Source organism: Meles meles, chromosome 12 (genome assembly GCF_922984935.1).
Source record: "Meles meles chromosome 12, mMelMel3.1 paternal haplotype, whole genome shotgun sequence".
Classification (NCBI taxonomy): domain Eukaryota; kingdom Metazoa; phylum Chordata; class Mammalia; order Carnivora; family Mustelidae; genus Meles; species Meles meles.
The window spans coordinates 27657731-27681155 of record NC_060077.1 but is presented as its reverse complement, the minus strand read 5'-3'; the positions used below and the strand labels follow the sequence as shown (position 1 = coordinate 27681155).

Genomic DNA, 23425 nt, shown 5'->3' with positions numbered 1-23425 from the left:
GGATTCCAATAATTCTGACGTTGGAACGTTTCATGGCATCGTTTATTTCCCTGATTCTGTTTTCGTGGCTTCTGAGCTGTTTGTTCCAGGCTTCCTCCTGATCCTTTCTCTCTATCTGTTTGTCCTCCAGATCACTAATTCTATCTTCTGTCTCAGTTACCCTAGCTTTTAGAGAATTTAGATTGGATTGGAACTCATTGAGAGCGTTTTGAACATCATCCCTGGTGGCTTTCAGTTCTGCCCTAACATTGTGAACATCATCCCTGGTGGCTTTCAGTTCTGCCCTAATCAATTCTGTTTGGTCATCCATGGCTTTCTCCAGCCTAGCTATTGCCTGGATAATTGTTAGTCTGAATTCCTTTTCTGACATATTGTCTATGTCGATAGCCATTAGCTCTGTTGCAGAAGGCCCATCCTCTGTATTTTTCTTCTGTTGGGTATTCCTCCTCCTAGTCATTTTGGTAAGAGATGACTAAACAGATGCAGCTGGACTTATCGATTGTGGTGCAGTCAATGTGGACCCTGGAACGCTTCTGTGCAATCAGGATTCCCCACGCAAATGAGAGAAAAAAGAAAAGAAAAAGAAATAGAGAAGAAGAAAGAAAAAAAAGGGAAAGAAAAAAGGGAAAAAAAAAGATTGAGAGAGAGATAGGAAAAAAAGGGAAGATAAAAGAGAAGGCTCAGCCCAAATGGGCCACAAGGTAAGATTTGTGGAGTATACAAACAAAAACAGCCAAACAAAAAGAGTGATAAAAGTATATGACAAGAGAAAAAAATATGTATATATAAGCAAAAAAAAAGGGAAGAACCTCATCAGAAAGAACCTGAAGTATAAGATTTATATATTATCAGGCCAAACACAAATTCACAGAAACACTGACAGAAGGAAAAATTGGGAGAGTGGTTATAGATTCTCAGTGTGGGTGAGGAACGTTATTCTGATTCTTCCTGAAGGTATCTTGATGTTTTTGTTAAGGGACTCAACTTTCCTAAGTTATAGGGGGATTAGAAACTGGTTTGCCTATAGGGGTAGCATTGATTGGGGAAAGGGGATTACCTTGACGTTTAACTCTATATGTATAGTAGAAAATAAAAATTAAAAAAGAATAAACTAGACTAAACTAAGTTAAAGTTAAAAAAGAATTAAAAAAATAGAAAAGCAAAAGAAAAACACGGGTGTATGTATCAAAAAGTTCAGGTTAGAAGGTTATTAAAGAATTTGATGTACTGGACATCTCAGTGTGATGGTAAATAGGTTAAAAAATTATCTGTATGTATAAAAAAAAAAGAACCAGAATATTGGTAAAGAGTTAAAAATAAAAGTTGTATTTATGAAGTAGTGGTGGTTGTTCTCTTGTAGTCTTTTTTTTTTTTTCTTCCTTCCTGGTTGGTTTTCTGGGGGAGGGGCCTGCCACGTGGGTTTTCAGACAATGATGTTCCCTGAGTTAGGTCCTCCCCCTCCCCTCAAGGGGGTGAGCTCTTTTTTTTTTTTCAGGAAACTGTTTTTTTCAGCCTTTTGTTCTCTGGGGGTTTTTATGTTCTTTCATCTGCTTTCTCTTGCCTTGACAGCTTTTGATGGTTTTTGGAGGTTTAGAGGAGAGCAAACAGCACCCCAACCTCCCTCTCAGAGAGAAGCCTCAGACTGTTTTGCAAAAGCTGCTGGCAGAGTCAGTTCTGATTCACTGTCCCTGGGGATGCAGGAGCTCCTCGTTGTACCCAAAACCAGGGCAGCGGTGGCTGTCTGGGCAGCTCCAGACCGCCAGAGAGGTTCTGAGCAGAGATCGCACACTGAGATTTTCCCGCTGTCCCGGGCTGGGAATGTCTGGTTTTTCTGGCTGCCAGAGCTCCAGGCTAGCGCCTAGTAGCACCTATCCCAAAGGAGGGTGTGGGACGCGCGCATTTCAGGATTGCCCTCTGGGCAGGCTCTCAGCCCCTCACGGGAGCCAGACCCCACTCGTTCCCGGGTGCGCTGGCGTTCAGGCGCACTGGCGGCTCAGGGACGGAGACCTGATTTCTCCACCGCACTCTCTCTGGCTCCGTGCCAGGGGAGGCTGTCCTGGGTCCCGGGACTTAGGTCCCTGACCCTAACTGCCCAGGTTCCCACTATTACCCCCCGCGATCCTTTGCTGTTTGTTTTTTGAGTGCTTTCAACCAGACTCCAAGTTAATGCTGGTCCCCAGACGCAGAGCACTCTCGTGTTGGGGTGTTACTTTCCGATCGGTCACCTCTGGTGGCTCCCTCCCCCTTTTGTTTATTTTCCGATATCAGTCTGACGCTCCCAGTCTGCTTTACCTGCCACTGGCATCTTCTGCTCCAGTAGAGATCCAGACGTGTATAATTCTGATCTCAGGCTGATTTCATGGGTAGTCAGGGTTCTTTGGTAGGTAATCAGCTCACTTTAGGGTACAGGTTGAAATGGTGCCTCCTCCTACTTCCCCACCATCTTGACTCCCCCCAGATATGTTTTTAATTAAAATCTTACTTTGTTGATGTGCATCATTTGTTCCACACATATAGTTCAATGTATGTCATATAAATCACTATTTTAGGAATCAGAATAAATAATTTTATTAAATAAGTTTTTTTATTAATTAAAACCAATATGTGAAAATAATATATGGAGGTTAAATTTCAAAGGCATTGAATTAGCTGAGTACACAATTGGACCAATGACATGAAAGCCCCCTAAAGTCATTGTTGAATTGTGTGTGCTTGTAGATGTAACAAAATAACTAAAAGTAGAACTTTGAAAATACAAAAAGAATGTGCTGTTTCTATAATGGCCTTCTGTTAGTATGAGCACCTCCCATGTGAGCACAACCACCACCATCAAATAGAAAAATAAAATACATCTACAAATGCACAGAACATTGTCTTCCCACAGCTTGGTTTTATTCTAAAATTCAGCTGCTGTGGTGGAGTCTTGCAATATCATTTTTAATCCTCCCCCTCCTTTGTTAATGATACTGTCCAATTGGGACAGCAGACACACAGACCCTTACGTGAGCACAGAGAGATGTGACAGTATTCTCGGGTAGGCAGGGTGCAGAGGGTTTGGGCAGACCCCTGATCAAATCATTGTCCATGGGCAGCAGAGACGTGGCAGTGGAGATGTGACACACACTGGACTTCATGTATGACCAGACATCTTATGGATACACTAGAATCACATTAGACAAGAAGAGCATGTGTGGGTGTGAGGAACCTTTGGCAGAAAAAAATGGAAAAATAAAGAAAGAACATGTCAGACATCTTGAGGATGTTCTCCCATAGGAGCCATGTCCTCCTGTATCTGTGAAGGGAAGGACAAAAGGAATAACCCAGGACTCTTATATCTCGGGTTTGGAGACTGTGAAGAAGAGGAATCCCCTGAGTGAAGAGGGGACAATAGAACCAGAAGGGTGATAATGAAATGTGTGTGGAGGACATTGGGTAGGTGCCATCATGGCGGTGAATCCCTGTGGTCATAGCAGGCAGTCCAGCTCTCAGGCAGGAAGGCTGCCATAAAGGCTCATCACCTGCAGGGTCGACAGGAGGGATTACCTTGCACCCAGAAAAATCTCAGGAGAGCCTGGTGTGTGCCTGAGAGCCCTGTGACTGGATCCTGTGGAGATAGAGAGGGAGACAAGGAGAGATACCCCAGGGCACTCTGGGCCCCATGCAGAAAAGCATTCTTTTTTTTTTTTCTTTCCTTTTTTAAATTTTTGTTTCTTTTCATCGTAAAGTATTCATTGGATTTGCACCACACCCAGTGCTTCATGCAATACGTGCCCTCCCTATTACCCACCACCTGGCTCCCCCAACCTTCCACCCCCCCTGCCCCTTCAAAACCCTCAGATTGTTTTTCAGAGCCCATAGTATCTCGTGGTTCATCTCCCCTTCCAATTTCCCTCAACTCCCTTCTCCTCTCCAACTCCCCATGTCCTCCATGTTATTTGTTATGCTCCACAAATAGCTGAAATATGATACTTGACTCTCTCTGCTTGACTTATTTCACTCAGCATAATCTTCCAGTCCCATCCATGATACGACAAAAATTGGGTATTCATCCTTTCTGATGGAGGCATAATACTCCATCGTGTATATGGACCACATCTTTCTTATCCATTCATCCGTTGAAGGGCATATTGGTTCTTTCCACAGTTTGGCGACCATGGCCATTGCTGCTGTAAACATTGGGGTACAGATGGCCCTTCTTTTCACTACATCTGTGTCTTTGGGGTAAATACCCAGTAGTGCAATTTCAGGGTCATAGGGAAGCTCTATTTTTAAATTCTTGAGGAATCTCCACAGTGTTCTCCAAAGTGGCTGCACCAACTTGCATTCTCAACAACAGTGAAAGAGGGTTCCCCTTTCTCCACATCCTCTCCAACACATGTTGTTTCCTGTCTTGCTAATTTTGGCCATTCTAACTGGTGTAAGGTGGTATCTCAGTGTGGTTTTAATTTGAATCTCCCTGATGGCTAGTGATGATAAGCATTTTTTCATGTGTCTGATAGTCATTTGTATGTGAGAAGCCCTCTTTTAAGAAGTATGGATTCCTTTATTCTTCCCAGTCCTGTTAACCCAGGAGATCTAACTCAAACCCCCACCTCTCAGGTCCTTCTGTTCCCTTTCTCTGCCCAGGCCTGGAGGTCTGTTGGTGTCAGTCAAGGCCAGCCCAGGAATCCTGGGGCAAAGAATCATGGACTGCATGGTGTCTTTGGAAAAGAGAACATGGGGTCACTTGAGAGTGAGATCTAGGTCAGGAACGTGACCTCAAGAAATAGGATCTGGAAAGACAGATGATATTGTGTGAATCATTGATTAAGGAATACCTCCTCCCTCCCTCCCTTTCTACCTTCCTTCTTCCCTTCCTTCCTTCCACACTTCCTTCCATTCATCCATCCATCCATCCATTCATCTTTCCTGCTGTGAGAACTGAGCAATGCATATCCTCTTGTGTATTTCTTTATTTTTATCGAGAATTTCATTCTCCACTTCCTGGATAGCTCTCTGAGCCTTAATGTATAGTAGTTTCCCAATGATTCTTTCTTGCCTTAAATCCAAGCTTTAATTCCCCTTCAATTAAAAATCAGCACACTGGGGCACCTGGGTGGTTCAGTGGGTTAGAGCCCTTGCCTCCAGCCCAGGTCATGATCTCAGGGTCCTGGGATCAAGCCCCGCATCAGGCTCTGTGCTTGGCAGAGAGCCTGCTTCCCCCTCTCTCTCTGCCTGCCTCTCTGCCTACTTGCATTCTCTGTCTGTCAAATAAATAAATAAAATCTTTTAAAAAAAATCAGCACAACAAGGGTGCCATTGCACTAACTTACAGTTTGGTAATTTCAGTTCCCTTCTCTCACGTGACTGTGAACAAATGGACTAGCAGATAGAAGGACTGTTTCTGTCACTTACTTTTTTCATTTAGTCTCAAGATGTGCACACAGAATATATAAAGAATTCTAAAAATTCAACAGTAAGTACATAAACAATCTACTTATCTTTTTAAAACCATGCAACACTCACCAAAGAAGACACACTGATTGTGAATAGTTGCGTGAAAAGATTTTACAGTATGGAATGAAACATTCCTACATGTTATTAGAATGGAAACAAAAAAATGGCCAAAAATATAAAGGCTGCCTGTTAATATTGCATGATTATACAGACAAAGTGTAAATGCAGAATCCATTTGTTCCCTGGAAACCCATGAAGACATGAACTGTTTTAAACAAAATAGGAACTAAATGTTGAAATAATAAAGATTAACTGGTACACAGAGAAAGATAATGCCTTTTGGACAATCAGGTAAATCTGGGCTGTGGATCATCGCATTGTGACTTTCCTCCATGGGCTGTCAACAGAGGCACATTTAAATGAGATTTTTGGCAACTACTGCAAAGACATCCCCCTGAATTAATCATGGTGGCAGCTTCAAGCATTACCAAACTGAACTGGAAACTTTCAACCAGAAGCCTATCTCCCAGGCATATTTGAATTTGCCACTAAATTACAATGAAACATTTCTCTTCCTCACAGTAAAGGCGCTGCTTTATTTTAATTTAAAATTAAGAGCCTTGAGGTGCCTGGGTGGCTCAGTGGGTTAAAGCTTCTGCCTTCAGCTCAGGTCATGATCTCAGGGTCCTTGGATCAAGCCCCACATCAGGCCCTCTGGTCAGCAGGTAGCCTGTTACCCTCTCTCTCTGCCTGTCTCTCTGCCTACTTGTGATCTGTCAAATAAATAAATAAAATCTTTAAAAAATAAAAAATAAATAAAAAATAAAATTAAGAGCCTGGGGTGCCTGAATGGCTCAGTCATTGGGCCTTTGGCTCTGGTCATGTTTCCAGGTTCCTAGGCTCAAGCCCCACACTGGGCTCCCTGCTATTTGGGAAGCCTGCTTCTCCCTTTCCCACTTCCCCTGTTTGTGCCCCTCTCTCACTCTCTCTCTCTCAAATTAAATAGATGAATAAATAAATAAATACATAAAATCTTATAATGTTATGTTATGATATAAAATTATAAATCAAAGAAACAAAACTTTAAAAACAAATAAATAAATAATTTTAATTTGATTAAGAGCCTGCATTAAGACCTCCTACAAGGCAAGAAACTTAATTTGTGATGCAAAGTGGGGCAAAGCTATATATAATTTTATTATATATTTATATATAAATTTAATCATATTTATATTTATGTGTTTATATATAAATTATGTATTTATATTTGTGTGTGTGTGTACATATATATGTGCTTTCCATCACAGAGGCCCTGAGAATTCTGTGGCTCTAAGAATTGTGTGTTTGACTCTAAAATTAAAGGGGATAAAGCAAACACAAAACTCACAGCCACACAGAGTGTGAGTGACCTTGAGCTAAGCTGTCAGGGAGTTTTACATATTTGGTGTAGCCACTTTGGAGAACAGTGTGGAAATTCCTCAAGAAGTTAAAAATAGAGCTTCCCTATGACCCTGCAATTGCACTACTGGGTATTTACCCCAAAGATACAGATGTAGTGAAAAGAAGAGCCATCTGTACCTCAATGTTTATAGCAGTAATGGCGCCACAGTCGCCAAACTGTGGAAAGAACCAAGATGCCCTTCAACAGATGAATGGATAAGGAAGATGTGGTACATATACACTATGGAGTGTTATGCCTCCTTCAGAAAGGATGAATACCCAACTTTTGTAGCAATATGGACTGGACTGGAAGAAATTATGCTGAGTGAAATAAGTCAAGCAGAGAGAGTCAATTATCATAGGGTTTCACTTCCTTGTGGAGCATAACAAATAGCAAGGAGGACATAGGGAGATGGAGAGGAGAAGGGAGTTGAGGGAAACTGGAAGGGGAGATGAACCATGAGATACTATGGGCTCTGAAAAACAATCTGAGGGTTTTGAAGGGGCGGGAGGTGGGATGTTGGTGGAGCCAGGTTGTGGATATTATGGAGGGCACGTATGTCATGGAGCACTGGGTGTGGTGCATAAACAATGAATTCTGTTACTCTGAAAAGAAATTAATAAAAAAAAATAGTTTCTACAATTAAAAAAAAAAAAAGAACTGACTCTCTCCTGTTCTCAGAGTCAAAGTTGTGCAAAGTTGTCCCTGTGATTTCCTTATTTGCAGAAATACAGATTCCTTTGTGTGTACACACCTGGCTCTGTCTCCAAATTTAACTCAGGATGGAACAAATTCACATTAATTCCCTCACGCAGTAACGTCGCTTTCTTCTCCCTACCTCTATATATAACTTATAGTACTTAAATGTAAAACTGGTAATATATGATATGCTTATGCACCATGCAACTTGTAACATACATATGCTAAAAATGTTTATATATAATCTACAGTATTTTATATTAGATATGATATCTATATTTACCAGAATATAATATAATGATACTCATATTCATTCAATATATTGTACACATTTAATATATGCTTATATGTTTACATATTATATACAATTTTTAAAATGTAATATTTACTTATAATTTATAATAAATATGACATATATACAAATTTCCCCCCCCCCCAACCAGGCCCCCAGTGCCCTGGATAGCACAGTCGACAGGACCCTGGAAGGAAAGCTGGAGGGTATAATGTGACAGACAGAATGGGCTTTTGTTTGGGAGCAAAGTAGGGCAAATGCGTCCCCCACCCCAGGATATTTTCTCTTCAGGCCTAAAGGGGACTCCTTGTCTATGAGGAAGGAGGTGATAGAAGAAGCAGGGCAGGACAGAGAAGCCTTGGTGTTTTGCTGACTGAGGCCACACTGTTGGCATCCCCCCTCCCCTGCCCATAGATGCCTTGTTCTATACCCAGGTAGCATGGCAGGTGAGTTATTTTCATGATGCAACTTCTCCAGGTGTGGGCCTTTCAATGTCAGTCTAAGCACCAGCCTGGGCAAGGATGCCTTGGGGTGGAGAATGAGGCAGGAAGGAGGGAGTGAGTCAGAACTGAGTCCCCATGTAGCTGCGGGGACACAGGGGCTGCAGTCACACTTCAGTGAAGACACTGCCTGCCAAGTTTGCAAGAATTATTAAGAGTATTTCCCTAGTTACCTTGGACCAGAAGCCTGTCCTCACCAGCCCAGTCCCACAGCGGCACCTGCTGGGCTGAGACACCAAGTTCTCCAGGGCCTCTGACACCGCCCAGTGTTCTTGGAAAGATGTCCAGACTTTTGTAATTGGATGTAGAATGATGCCACTGCCCAGGGCAGAAGAATGAAAACGTGCCCTCTGTGGTGTTCAGGCTGACAGAATTTTTCCCAGGTCAGTAATGATCTCTGGATCTCTGGATGGCTAAATACATGGTGTATTGCACACTGCTTATGTTAGCAGGTATTTCAGGATTACCTGACATTGGGGTTTACCTCTTCAAGGAGCTTGGGTCATAATCAGTCTACCATCACCTTGAACCAAGTAAAAGGCTTAACCTTCTCAGAGTACCAAGGTGGTTCACATCTTGTAGTAATTCCACATGGACTCGTCTTACAGTTTGACAGTTGTTGTGGGTTTAGATTCTCCTGTGATGTCCCCTGAGCCTGCATCAGTGTGTCTGGCCCACCTCTGAGATCCCCATGTGAGGAAGGAACTGAATAAGGACACTGAGGAAGATTTGGATCTCCAGAACATTGGCCCCCATGGGATGATGCATCTTCACTGTTTGGAGTAGTGGTTTGTGACCAAATATGATTCCACGTGTGGGTCCCATATCTCTTTCTGGTCATGGACAAGGGTAGGTATGAGAACGGGAAGGTGGAAACAGAAATAAGGAACAGATTCTCGGAAGGCATCGAGAGGAACATGGTCCAGGGAAGAGCTATGACTTGAAATGTTGGCAAAAGGGGAGAGAGGTCCCTCAAGGAATTCCAAGTGAAGGTAGGACACCCCTGCTCCATCCACTGAGATATAGAGTGAGATAGGGACTGTTCAATTACTCTTTCGGGTAGGCTATCAGAGTTTTAGTGATGACATGGTGCAGGAAGAAGGTGAACCAAGGAAGTGTAGGAGGAGGGAGAAGCATCTAAGGCATAGAGAAAAGACTCCCTCTGCCTAACTTGATTGCAAGTTCCCAACATATAGTCCCTGCTTCTCCAGAAGGAAGTTGTCTGAGGAATCTGTGGAATGTGGTGGAATGAATGGCTGAGGGCATGAGGAAGCTAGAGAGGCACAGAGAACCAGCAAGAAAATTGACCTAGTCACTAGGACACCTGGGAATCTCAGTCAGTTAACTGTGTGACGTGTGATTTTGGCTCAGGCCCTGACTTCAGGGTTGCCCTCACCTCCGGTCTCCCCAAATAAATAAATAAATAAATAACAATAAATCTTAAGAAGAAGGAGGAGGAGGAGAGAGAGGAAGAGGAGGAGGACGAAGAGGAAGAGGAGGAGGAGGAGGAGAAAGAGGAGAAGGAGATTGATCCAGGCATTGGTCAAGAAATTGTCAGCTCAGAGATGCCCTTATGAGTTGAGAAAATTGACATCTGTCACCCACCTTGTGTCTTCCATTTTGTGGGAGTTCCACGCCCTTACTCCTCTCAAGACACTGCACAACACGTCCTTCCATCAGAAGAACCTTGTTCCCCACTGTGCTCCCTGATATTTAGTTAGCTGGACAGGGATCTTAATTGTGCTGAGTTGGGTGTTCCTGCTGCTCCAGATGCCAAGAAGGGAGCAGGTGACTCTTCTGGAATCCCACATCAGGTAGGACTCAGATGACAACACCACCTGCAGTGAGGGAAGGCACTCTTCAGTGAGCTGCACTTGGGTAACAGAGTGATTTCATGCGGATTGTATGTTGCAAAGGAACATGGAGCCATGCAGGAAACATAATGCCACAGCCTCCTGAGACCCACTCTGGGACTGGGAACACCGAGTTTCGGTCATTCTTCTCCTTTGTTCTTAGGAATATATGTTCATGCAAATATGCTTCTGCCACCACCACCCCCCCATGTCTAATCCCTGCATCACTCTGGGTTGGTGATGGTTCTAGTCACAGGAAGAAGGAGGAAATGACTTGGCTTCCCCAGGGGCTGAGGGAGACCAGCATCTAGTTTCTCCAGGGGGTTAAAGGCTCACAGTGGAATAGAGTCACAAACTTGGAAAGGTCATTGCTCCCAGTCCTGCCAGAGCAGGCTCAGGGCCCTTCCAAGTGAGAGAGAGGGGAGCATCAGTCTTCTCCCTTGTTGGTTCCATTCCTCCTCTTGATCTCTCTCTTCCCATGTCCCCACTGCATGTCTGAGACTGAGTATTAGTACAGGGAAAACATGGGAGGGCTCCCTGGCTACTGCTGGTACCAGTATATCATATAGCTGCCAACACTGATGTCACTGTTCAGGGTGCAGATGAATATGACTATTGTTCCTAGAGATGCCCAGAAGGAGAGTGGCTGGATCAGCACAGACTGGGACAGAGAGGCTTCAAAGGCAGTCTCTCATTGGTGATGGGGCATTTTTGCTGGGAGTTTCTGATGCTTAGGCATTAATAGTATCTGGAAGTCTCCCTGAGAAGTCAGATGATGTCCCTACCTGAACAGAGAGAGAAGATCAAGAGGAGGAAAGGAGTCCTGGCCATGGTGACACAGCCCCTGGAACCCACAGTGGATCTGGCCTGTCACAGGCTTGTCTTATCCTCCCTACTTCTCCCAGGGAAATGAAAATGATTTTTAATGCAAATTTGCCTCCCCTTCCAGACCCTCACAGACACCACTTGATTAGTGATTCAGTAGCAGAGATAGGAACTAAGGACAAAAAGTCTAAGGGAAGGCCTGCTGTGAGTGGGACTCAGGAGGGGATGGAGGGAGCAACTGTGGGGACACCCACAGAATCGTCCACAGGAGCCTCTGCCCAGACCTGAAGCCAGGCGTTTCCCCAGCTGTCAGGGTTCCCTTGCAGGGCCCAGGGAGATTCACAACACCCCCTGCTGGTTGCATTCCTGGCTACAGCAGCCTCAGGGTCTTGAGATTGACATCCAGATCTGTTACCAGTCTTCGACAATGACCCCAACAACTGTGCGAAGCACTATTTTGGGTCTGATTGAAAGAACATGAATACAATGGGTGCAATCTGAGAAGCTTCCAACATGAGGGTAACTCTTCAAGAAATAAGCACTCCTGGGAGGATGGGAATGTCCAGAAAACTGAAGCCATACAAAAGAGTGAGATTATCTCACCCCCTGGGACATTGAGAGAGCTCCTCCAAGGAAGAGCCTTCCAAGTTCATCTCAAGAGAGGAGTGACCATGTCCTGCACGTGGAGTCATAGAAGGAAAACTCAAGCCAGGCCATGAATATACTCAAGCCAGGATGAGACATGGCAATTTCATAGAAGGAAATCCATCTGGTGACAATGTGAACCCAGAATGGGAAGATAGACACAACAGTGCAGGACTGAAGACCCTATGTGTTCTGGGAAGAACAACTGGTGCAGGAAACAGGAGGCAGGGATGAAGGCAACTGTGCTCAAAGGACATGCTCAGGATTGTGGAGCAGAGGGAACTTGGGGAGAGAAGGAGGAAGAGTATATTGTGAACTGGGGGCTTCTGCTTTGACTGACCCATTGGGTGGGGCTGCTGTTTACTGCAGTGGAAAATTAGATAGTAAGATGCTTCTCTGTTCATGAAAGAGTTGAAGATCTTGGAAACAAGCAGAAATATAGAATTTAAAGCTTGGAAATGGTGGACCCTGACCTTGAGTGGCAGTAAGCAATGACCACCACCTGATGCTGGTGTCCAGATGGGGTGACCAGTCTCTGGGGCAGGTGTGGACACATAGAGGGACTGGAGCCTGGAACAGAAACCTGGACATGGTCTCCGTGTACAGAGTGGGTGACAGGGTTCTGGAAGCAGAGTTTATGAGTCCAGGCCGGATCCCATATTCAGTCCCTTCATCATTCCTGCAGCATGTGTGTCAGAGATGTCCTACCTTCTGCTCAGGCTCCCACGTGATGAGCTGGGTGAAAGAATAAGATAAGACCAACCCCTTTGTCTTTCCCACAGAAATGTTCCTGGGAGGGCTGAAGACAATGAAGATGAGTTTGGTGGTGATGTTTGCAGATCTTCACTCCCCAGGGGCAGGAGGAGTCATTTAAGAGCATGAGTGTGAATGTCCAAGGTCAGGCTGAAGTGCCTGGGACAGTGGGCATCATGAAGAAATGGGAACAAGGAGAACCCAAACTTCTCACCCACCTGCACATCCTCAGGAACTTCAGTCATGGGGAGGCAGAGCTGCAGGCTCTCTCTCATCCCCTTCAGTCCCCAGGGGGAGGAGCACTGAATTCTGGTCTGTAACCTGCACCCCTACTTCCTCTTCTTGGTGTCTGTCATGGGGAGGGGACTCTGAGGACCCACATGAGCTCTAGGGGTCCTGAGATGAAAGCAACTGGCCCTGGGCCTAGACTCAGGCAGGAGCTGTTTCCACAGCTGCCATCACACGATAGACCCAGGGACAGGATCACAGTGCCCCTGCTGCCTCAACCATGGTCCCCACTGACAGACATGAGGGAACAGGAACCCAGAGCAGAGTCCCCCACGCTTGTCTCCAGTGTGTGGCTCCTTTGACCAGTCTCCGCAGAAGACAGGTACACTCAGCCTTAATTAGGCTGCAGCTTCATAGCCTCATTTGACTCAGAATCCCCTGCTGTGTCTCCTCCCTGAGAGCTGTCTCCAAGTGTCTGCATGACTCCATGCTTCTCCACTATTAGAGTGAGGCAGGGTGTCAGCACTACCCCCAGAGCTGGGAGCAGAAAGACAAAGACATCAGTGAACTTTCACCCAGGGACTACACTGTGGGTCCCTAGAGGTTTGGTGTCTCTCTGTCTCTCTGTGTCTTGATCTCTGTGTCTCACCCCAGGTCATTCCTCTGTCACCTCCTGGTGGGGAGGGCACAAGCTATCTTTGTCCACTCATGACCTCTGTGGCCCCATTTGTGTTGTATAATTTCCAGGTCTTGTAAATAATACACCTTCATTTTTCAAAGTTTCCTGTGTTATAGCAGAAGGGTGTCTTGCAGTCATAATAAGGACCACAAGAGCGGGTCCAACCACAACACTTGTTATGGAGAGGATGAAACCTGCACAAAACATGAACTTCTGTTCCTGAAGGGCGAACACTGGTTCCCACCATCTGCAATTATTGACTTATTTGTTCAATTCCGGGCACAGCTCAGAAACATCACATTACTGACCACTCACCCCATGGGACTCAACTCTGTCAGTGGGAATAAGGGGCTCGTGTGCAGTTTTTTTCCCCTTTTGAAAAACACCTTTCAAATTACTCAGGTCCTCACCTTGCTCCCCTCCCCCTTCAGTGAGGCAGGTTCATACCTTTGTAGAGCAGAGGATGGGATGAAGTCACACTGTGCCCTCTGTCATGGACCCCAGATTCCTAAATGGGTTTCTATGCATGCACTAAGATGCTATCACTATGCTGTAGAGCTTACTGGGCTGTGACAAACCAGCCACACAGTGCAGCCACCATCACAGTGCCCTGCACAAGAGTGGAACCACCACAAATACAGTCGCTGCTTCACACATGCACCCTCCTCCTCCATCCTCACCTCCTGTCAATCCCTGGCTTCTTTACTGCCTCTCAATTCCTGCCTCATCCAAAATGTCATACAACCACAATTATAAATAATGCAGCCTTTTAGATGTTTTTCTTTTCTAAGAAATAGACCTTTAAAATTCATTCATATTTCCAGAATTGAAAGAGTATTTCCTTTACATTCTGACTGATATCCTGACATATTGGAGAACAAATTTGTTACTTAAAGCCTTGGTCATTTTATGAAAAGCTGGTATGAAAATTAGTGTGCAGATTTTGACTGCTTCGAGGTGAGATTATGAACAGTTTCCATAAACATCCACATGACGGTTTTTCCTTAGAAGGGTTTTCTTGTGCGTGTGTGTGTGTTTCCCCCCTTTGGCTTTTATAATTTTGAGTTTGGCATTTTTTTATGGATTCCATACAAACAACAAATACTAACCAGAACCGGTCATCTGGTTAAAGCTAAACCAGTAACGATGCCAGCTGCACCGAGAGCTACAGCAGGAGAAGTGCTGAGGGACCATGCTGGCATCATGACCTGAAAGAGTTCCATTTACTGAAAAATCAGAAGATGATAAATGAACGTACACTAGCTTAGAAGTAAATTGTTCCAGCTCATGAGGAAAAACTTTATATTTCCTTTGAGGCCCTTTGTCTACAAATGGGTTCCTCTGAGTGACTGTGAGGGGAGAAAGGAGAGAAGCAGCCACCATTCCCAGGAGGTGCCCCAGGATCAACCTGGGCCAGGGTGTCAATGAAAGAATAAGGAGAATCACAGAGGGAGACTAAGCAGACAGTTTCTGGGGTGTTGATTCACTTTGCAAATGGGTAAGTAGGTTTTTGTCTCACTTCCCCACAGGCCTGTGACACTGTGTGAGCACTGAGACTATAGTCCCATGCCGCACAGTAATACTCGGCCTCGTCCTCAGCCTGGAGCCCAGTGATGGTCAGGGTAGCGGTGCTGCCAGACTTGGAGCCAGAGAATCGATCTAGAACCCCTGAAGGTCGGTTGGTATTACCATAGATAATGGTTCTGGGGGCTGCTCCTGGGAGCTGTTGTTGCCAGCTTACATAATAATATCCAATATTGTTGCTGCTTCCAGTGCAGGAGATGGTGACCCTCTGGCCCAGGGTCCCAGACACGGAGGGTGGCTGAGTCAGCACAGACTGGGCCCAGGACCCTGCAAGGGGAAGAAACACAGAGAGGGTGATGCAGACCCTCTGCAGACAAGAGGAGAAACAGGACCTCACATGTCCTCCTAGGCACCCTTCCCCTATACCCACATCTAGTCACCTGTGCAGTGAACGAGGAGTGTGAGGAGGAGAGGGGACCAGGCCATGGTGGAGGTCATCACCGATCCTGCCTTCTGTGCCCCACAGCTGAGCAGAGCTTCTTCAGTTCTCTCTCCCTCTTCATCCTGTGAGAGTGGGCGGGCCCATCTATGTAAATAAGACTCCCAGGTCTCTGAACCCTCACTGGTCCTGGGTTAAGTCCATCTGCCTGAGGATGTCATGGGTGTGGGACCAGGTGTGGGGATGTTCCAGCTGTGAGCCCAGGCACAGTCAGGGCCAGGTGGCAGGTCCCACATCTGAGCCCTGATAAATGGGACACAAGCACCCCCTGGTGTCCAGACTCAGACACATCCTTGTGTAATACGTTGACCAGAGCTCATCAGAGAGTGGCATTCCCACTACACTGACCACTGTCTACTGCATTAGAGACAGGCCAGGCCTCCCCTTATGTGTCCTCCCATCATCAGAGGACAGACTTTATACTGGACTCAGAACCTCAGAGTGAGTCTGTCCATAGCTCTTATGGATCAGAACTCAAACTGTCTCTGCACAAACTCCCCTTAGATCAGGATGAAGTTCAATGCAATGACAGGTCCACATGGACTCATGGCCCCTTGGGTGGAAGATGCTGACCCTTTTCTTTTATGTGACTCCTCCGTGGTTTCCAGCAGAAGCACTGAGGAGATGGAAAGCACTTGTCTCCAGGTTGTGTGTAGAAACCCTGACATGCATTCCTAGAGGTGATACTCACTGAACATCTTTGTCACCTGTCACCGTTTCCACCTGCTCCTAACAATAGTTCTCCAGGCGCTCTGGGCGGTGATTCCCTCCTAAGATGTGTCCTCCTGGCACAGACACGAGTGCGCAGAAGCCCTGCCACATGAGTGTGTGTGGCACTGACCTCAGAGTACAAGGGACAAACCTGTGGGAGGTCCTATAAGGGAGGAGTGACACTGCTGATGTGACAGAGATGCAGTGACACATTTTATTTATTAGTAACCACTTTGCCAGCTGTGCACGCGAAATGGATGCAGGTTAGTTTATCCAAATTTACCTCAGTCAGATTGATTTAAACTCAGGGATGATGACAATGAGATGGTACAAGTACAATGACTAGTGTACTTCCGTCAGATCTCTATCTGTCACAGAGAGAAAATGGATGGAATTTATGGTTAAAAGCATGGATAAGGAGGGGCATCTGGGTGGCTCAGTTGGTTAAGCCTCTGCCTTCGGCTCAGGTCATGATCCCAGGGTCCTGGGATCGAGCCCCACATCGGGCTCTCTCCTCCATGGGGAGCTGCTTCCTCCTCTCTCTCTGCCTGCCTCTCTGCCTAGTTGTAATTTCTCTCTGTCAAATAAATAAAATATTTTAAAAAGCATGGATAATGGGGGCGCCTGGGTGGCTCAGTGGGTTAAGCCACTGCCTTCGGCTCAGGTCATGATCTCAGGGTCCTGGGATCGAGTCCCGCATCGGGCTCTCTGCTCAGCAGGGAGCCTGCATCCCTCTCCCTCTCTCTGCCTGCCTCTCTGTCTACTTGTGATCTCTCTCTGTCAAATAAATAAATAAAATCTTTAAAAAAAAGCATGGATAAGGAAAAAAGGAAACATTATTACCTTCTGTTTTCAGTTGAGTAGGAGCCTATAAACTTGATCCTAAAATCTGGTCCTGCAGCAAAAAAGATGATGTGGTGCCCCAGTGAATCCCCAGAAGCTGTTTCTATAAACTTCAGAGCCATCTCAGAGACCGAACTACCAAACACAGACAGAGTCTCCAGGAAGGAAAGATTTGGGATCAGACTGGACACAGGGGTGGGCATAGCTGTACTCCCTGTGCCTTGTGTTCAGCATGTTCAAGACAGAACAATTGCTCACTCAACCACCCTTGACAAATGAAATTTTATCACCCAAGGTTAACTAGACTGATAGTTTCTGTCCAAGTTCCCATATCCGAGTGGAGGAGAGCTGAAGATAAGAAGAACCATGCCCCTGATATCACAGCCCTGTGGCCCATTGTCAGAACGGAAGATTCTCTCAGCAGAATTCCAGCCTCTTTCAAGGTGTCAGGGGCATGACTGAGGGAGTGACAGCCCAGCCTTGAGAAAACAGGGGATTGAATCTCATATCCCCATGTGCCTTGAGCTCCAGGGGACCAACACTGAGCCTGGGGCCCTATGTTCTCCACAGGGAAGGATTTATTTAGGCAGTGAGGACTAATTTGAGAGCAGATCCTTTTACAATTTTCTGGATCAGAAGACCAGGTCCTCTTGAGTGGCAGAAACAAGATGAAGAATATGAAGGGTTCCATGCAGAATGATTTTCTGGTTATTCTTCTCCCTAGATATGGACCCTGGTGAATGGAATCTATAACACAATCATTTCCAGTTTTCCCTGAAATCCTGACATGGAGATGTAGTTCAGACCGAAAAACCAGAGGGACAGACTGAAGCCTGAGGGATGTGGGAGCAGAGAGAAGAGCAGGAGGGAATGTGCGGATTTGTCAGGGAGAGTCTGTAGGATCTGGTCCAAGTTCACATGTAGCTGGTTCAGAGGGAGAAATGTGTGTCTGTGACCAGGGTTATCACCAGTGTGTCAGCTGTCGATACATCAGCAATGACACTAGGTCACACTTTATGGAATGAGATAGTAAAACTGATTGTGGATGAATGTTTCTGTACTGTGAATGTTCAGTTGTAGACACAGTATTTATCCCTGTTCATCTTCTCCAGATTGAGTGATGATGTGTGGTTAAGGTCTGATACATCAACTGTCTGTTTCTTCCTGGGATCTCCCAACTTGTCCCCTCTTACATGCATTATATGACACTATATTTCCCTGTTGAACGATAGATCATCGTGCAGAAGAGATGACCCTGCTATGTCTCTTCAGGTAAGTTTCTTTACTGAAAAGAGTTTCACAAACAAGATTATTGGGTCCGGAGGTTTTTGACCAACTTCCTCATTATGTGAGACACTGTGAGTAATGAAAGCTGCTCCCACTGTCAGGAATTGTAGCACAGTAATCCTCAGCCTTATCCCCAGGCTGCAGCCCAGAGATGAGCAGATGACCAAGGCATCTTTGGAGCCAGAGATGTGGCTGGGGATCTCAGAGAAAGGCTGAGTCTGAGTATTACCTCAGCAGATGCTCGGGAGGGCTTCCTGGCTGCTGCTGGAACAAGGACAAGGCAGAAGTCCCCACACTGCTCATGGTGCAGGTGAACCTGGCTGATGACCCCAGGGATGCAGAGAGAGAGAGGACGGCTGAGTCAGCATAGACTGGGACATGGAACCTGCAAACACATTTAAGGGTGATTCATCAGGGACCAGATTAAATTTATCCAAACTTCTAAGCCAGAGTGGCTGACATAGCCTGATAACTTGGTCTGTGTCCCTGAGGTCAATCCATACTTGTGCAGTGACAGATTAGGACAAAGGGCTAAAAATCCAGGCCATGGTGACACAGGCTCCAGTCCCCACAGTGGGGTCGCTACCCCCGGTCTCCTTTCATCCTCCATCCTCTGTCACAGGAGGGGCTGTCCATGCACATGGGGTCCATCCAATGACTGCCTAGCCCCTCCTTGAGCTCTGGTGCTGGAGCTCAGCTCACACCACACACTGAGAATGATAGCAGTTGGCTTCAGCCTTGGGGAGATTGCTGAGATCACACACAGTTCCCTACTCAGGGGACTCAGAAAGGCCATAGAGGTCGCAGCCGCTGAGTCCCCATCAGGAAACACAGGGCCCAACCTCTAAGCACAGGCTCCTTTGGTTGAATGGTCCTCACTGAGCAGCTGTGTGAGGACCACAGAACAGGCCAACAGCGCCCCCTTTTGGGCCCAGGGTAAAGGAATCATCACAGCTCAGAGGCCTGAGAGTGGAGCTGATTCTTTCCTCTCAGTGTGGGGGCTGAGAAAGGAGCATGTACACAACTGACTCTCCCCCCTTTGTCCCCATCATGGCCCAGCTTTATGTGGCCTGAGTGGTGAGGTAAATGTCTGCAATGGTAACTATTTTGGGGGCCCCTGCCTTATGTTGGCTGCAGTGGTTGTCAGTGGAAGCCAGTCTGAGCCTGACAGCTTCACCCCCTGCCTCATGGACCTTCCACTGAAGAAGAAGCAAGAGTGGGGGAGGCAAATGGTGACCTCCCTACCTCACCTTCACCACTGGATGCAGAGAGACCAGAGACTGTACTGCTGCACCCATAGATCAGGGTATGGAGCCTGATGGGATCCCAGGGAAAGGGAACCTGAGACAACAGGAGAGAAGAGGGGGCAAGGACATGATTCAAAGGTCCCGTGGGTTTAGATGACGAGTCCACTTGGTAGGTATAAACAGAGGGAGACAGAGATGAATAACATGACCCAGGGGGAGAGGAATCTCAGGAACAAGGGAATGAGCAAGAGCATTCAGAACCAGGAGACTCAGGCAGAGAAGGGCCTGAGGAGCCCAGCAAGGTGGTCTTTGTTTGGCCGGGTCAATGGGCTTGCTCACTGGTTCAGCATGATGTGTGGAGGCTCCTGGAAAGGAAGATAGGCCAGAGCTAAATGGCAAAGGGGGAGCAGGGAAGGCTGAGGGGCATGTGGATGGAGGGAAAATAGTTTCCCTTTAGAGGAGATCAGATGGGAAGTCCAGCAGGGGGCATTCTAACATCTAGATGGCCTCCTTTATCATTTCCCATGAAATCAGACTAATGATTTTTCTCACAGGAGGAGATAAATCCAAAGTCCTTTTTTTTCAAATTTTATTTTTTAATTTATTTATAAATTTTTATTATTTTTTTCTAATCTAAAAAGTTTATTCTTTTTTTTACATTTATTATTTTAATTTATTTATTTTTTCAGCTTAACAGTATTCATTGTTTTTGCACAACACCCAGTGCCTGCAGAGATCTGCAAGGGACAAAGCCTCGAATGCTCAGAGACACCTCAGCTTCACATAATTTGGAGTCCATGTGGAAGAGGAGGCATATGAAGGACAGCACAGGCCTTGTCCTGAGGATGGCAGACAGTAGCAAAGGTCAGTTGTAGTGCCCCTGGAGGTGAAGGTCTCAGTTCTCCCTCCCAGGAAACCCTACAGGTGGGACTCTAGATAACTGACAGCCCCACTGCTCCTTTGTTGGTTGTAGGCAAAAGTGAGCTTAGGGATCACTGAGTCTGGCTTTCCCTGGGGGAAGAAGTCTCCACAAATGCCCTCAGTTTCCAGGACCTTCCCCATTCCTGTTACATTCACAGACCTAAGGTCCCAGATTCTTCCTACCCGAGCCACGCTTCCATGTTTCCTTCCAGGATCAGACCTATAGCTACAGGATCTCCCTCCAACTCCAGCTCCTTCCCCAGTGATCCTTCACCAGCAGTCCCCTCTGAGGATCACATCATTTTCTCGTCCCTTTTTGTCGTCTGATTATGACACATGTCAAACTCTGTTCTCTGAGGCTTCTCTGTGCATGAGCAGTGAGAAGGGAGCATGATGAGGACAGAAGTCCAGGCCTTGGCGACAGAGGTGTCTGAGTGCCGAGCTAGGGGTGAGTGGCCAGGCCTCTTTTGTCTTCTCCAGTGACCAAAAGGGGAGGACTACTTACATAAAATTTTTGCTCCTGGAGAATCTGTTCTATCCTTGGTTCTTAGATTAGAGCCTGAGGATGAGCCTCAGAGTTTCTCCCCTGGAAGGCACCAGGCAGGAAGCAGCGGCTGGGATCTGGGACAATGGACCAGTAAGCAGGACCCTGGTCCTGCCCAGCCAAATGGGCTCCATTGGCTAAGCCAACAGCAGTACACACAGATGCTAATTCCTCAGCCTGGTGACTTTGGGGGATTACAGAACAGGGATCCCTCACTGAGCAGAAACTGGGAAAGGCACTCAGCGCCCCCTTCTGTCAACTGGCCAAACCTTGGCTCTGGCTGGAAATGATGTTGGGGCAGGACTAACATTCAGCTCACTGTCAGTCCACAAACAATGGCTTATATGGCCTTGCTGTGACCCGACTTCCTCATGTAGATGGATTTTCTAATTTCTCAAAGAGCACATGCTTTCCAAATTAAGAAAAAAATAATGGCAATTCTACAAATATGGCACATATTTGATATTAACTTTTCAAGAAGCTTTTAAATTACACTGTTAATAAAGTAAACACAGTCATAGTTGATTAAGTGATGACCCAAATTAGAAGAAATAAAAATTGTAGAGCATTGATATCAGAAGAGAATGAGCTCTCTCAAGTAGCATTCACAATGAACTGTTCCAAATGGTTCTCCTTCATCATCTTCACAGCGTACTGACTAGAACCATCTGCCATGTGGAAAAGAACAGTCCCTGGGCTATAGATCTGCCTCATTTTCTATCCAGATGAAAGATGTTCCATATGATTTGGTCTCCATCATCAAATTACTGAATGAGGACATGATACTTAATATCATTTGAATAAGAAGTATCTCACAAGGAGCAGTGAGCTCACTGAATCTCCTGTTTGTGGATATATTTTGGATGTGAACTTCCTTCCCAAAACTATAAACAGAGTAGGAGGGATGAAGCCTGGACTTTTGGGGTCACACTGGAGAGATGGACACACCCTGGTAAAGTTGAGAATTGGGCATATGACCAGGAACCACTGGAGAGGAGAATGGGGCCAGGGAGCCTTCCTTCCCATGGTGTTGCTGACTATCCCCCACCCTCACTTACTCTCCCGCCTCTAAGACTGAGCAGTTTTGACCCATGAGGAGGTTCTGGTTGCACTTCCCCACTGATTAAAATCACTGTGTTAGTATAACCACCAATATACAGAACACAGTAATAGTCAGCCTCATCCTCAGGCTGGGCCGCTGTGATGGTGAGGGCAGCTTTGTTCCCAGAGATGGACCCAGAGAAGCGGTCAGGGACACCTGAGGGACGGCTGTATGTGTTGTAGATAATCATGCGAGGAGGCTGGCCTGGGGTCTGCTGGTACCAGCTTGGATAGTGACCTGTAGAGACTGAGCCAGAACTAAGGGCACAGGTAAGTGTGACTGTCCCTCCTAAAGAAATGGTCAATGATGGCTCCTGGGTCACCACATTCTGAGAATCTGCTCCTAAATCCAAAAGGAGAAACAAGTTTTATTATTGGAGAAAAGGTCACCCCCCAAGACCTCGATTTTAGGTGCCCCTCAAGGATGAAGGGTACCTTCCCCTGACCTGAGCCGTAAGTGAGGAGCCCAAGAAGAAGCACAGTCCAGGCCATGGTGGGGACCCTCACAGGACACAGGCTCCTCAGGCTCCTGGGCGAGAGTATGGTGTCCCTGGGCATTTTCATGCCTCTCTGACCCATTAACTGCTTCATGCAAATCAACTTCGCCTCTCTTCCTTCCCCAGGGTCACCCTGCTGTCCCCTGCAGGAGAATTTGAAAGAAGCATAAGCTGGGAACTCACACAAACCAAAAATTGCAGGATGACGAGAATACTCATTGACAGGGATGACATCATTCACCTAGTCTGCTCCTTCACATACCAGGTGACTTCAGCCAAGTCTCCCCTGGAAAGGCTGAGACAGAGGACATAGGTGTATTCTCCAAATCTTATCCCTGCTTCTAGTTTATTCCAAATCCATTCCAGACATGGGAACACTTTCTGCTCTCCCTGAATGTCTCCTTGTTGGATCATAGTGGTTACCCCCCAACAGTAAGTCCTCTAGGAATCTCAGAGTACCCATCTTGGGGGTGAAGGAAAAGGGTGTCCTCTGACTTAGCCTTTAAACCTTTTCCTGGCAAACATGGAGAAGCATGGCAGGCTTCATGGTGCATATAATAAGTGACCCTCCAGGCTGAAGAGACCAAAATCGTCTGTTCTAACAAGCTGTCTCATCCATAAAGTCCTTCAGTGTAACTGTAGGCTTTGAGGAGGAAAGGTCAGAGAGTCACCATGAAATTCTAAAACAACTGTCCATATTGGGTATAACAAATAGAGACAAGTGTGACTCATGATCATAAATGAAACAGATACTATGTACCTGACTGGATCAGCTGATAAAACACACAATGGTTGATCTCAGGGTTGTGAGTTAGAGCCCCACAGTGAGCATAATGCTTATTTAAAAAGGAAATCAGTGAAATTAAAAACAATATAAGGACACCGTGTAAACAAGTGGAT

At 46.1% G+C, this 23425-nt stretch overlaps 1 protein-coding gene across 1 annotated transcript; it reads right to left on the bottom strand.

Annotated features, from left to right (window-relative positions):
• Positions 1-18440: 18440 nt before the first annotated feature.
• On the bottom strand, positions 18441-22630 carry LOC123953862. Its single transcript, XM_046024337.1, has 4 exons — positions 22475-22630; positions 21986-22371; positions 19802-19827; positions 18441-18600 (listed from the first exon to the last, which is right to left on the bottom strand). Exons 1-4 carry the CDS (start codon positions 22617-22619, stop codon positions 18441-18443), a joined length of 717 nt encoding a protein of 238 aa, XP_045880293.1. The 5' UTR covers positions 22620-22630.
• Between the last annotated feature and the right edge of the window lie 795 nt (positions 22631-23425).

Coding starts and splice junctions, on each gene's coding strand:
- LOC123953862 (XM_046024337.1), bottom strand. CDS start 22,619: ATGAAGCAGTTAATGGGTCAGAGAGGCATGAAAATGCCCAGGGACACC. Junction 22,372..22,474: donor GCTCCTCACTTACGGCTCAG/GTCAGGGGAAGG, acceptor TTTTGGATTTAG/GAGCAGATTCTCAGAATGTG. Junction 19,828..21,985: donor TCAGTCTTAGAGGCGGGAGA/GTAAGTGAGGGT, acceptor CTTCCTTTCCAG/GAGCCTCCACACATCATGCT.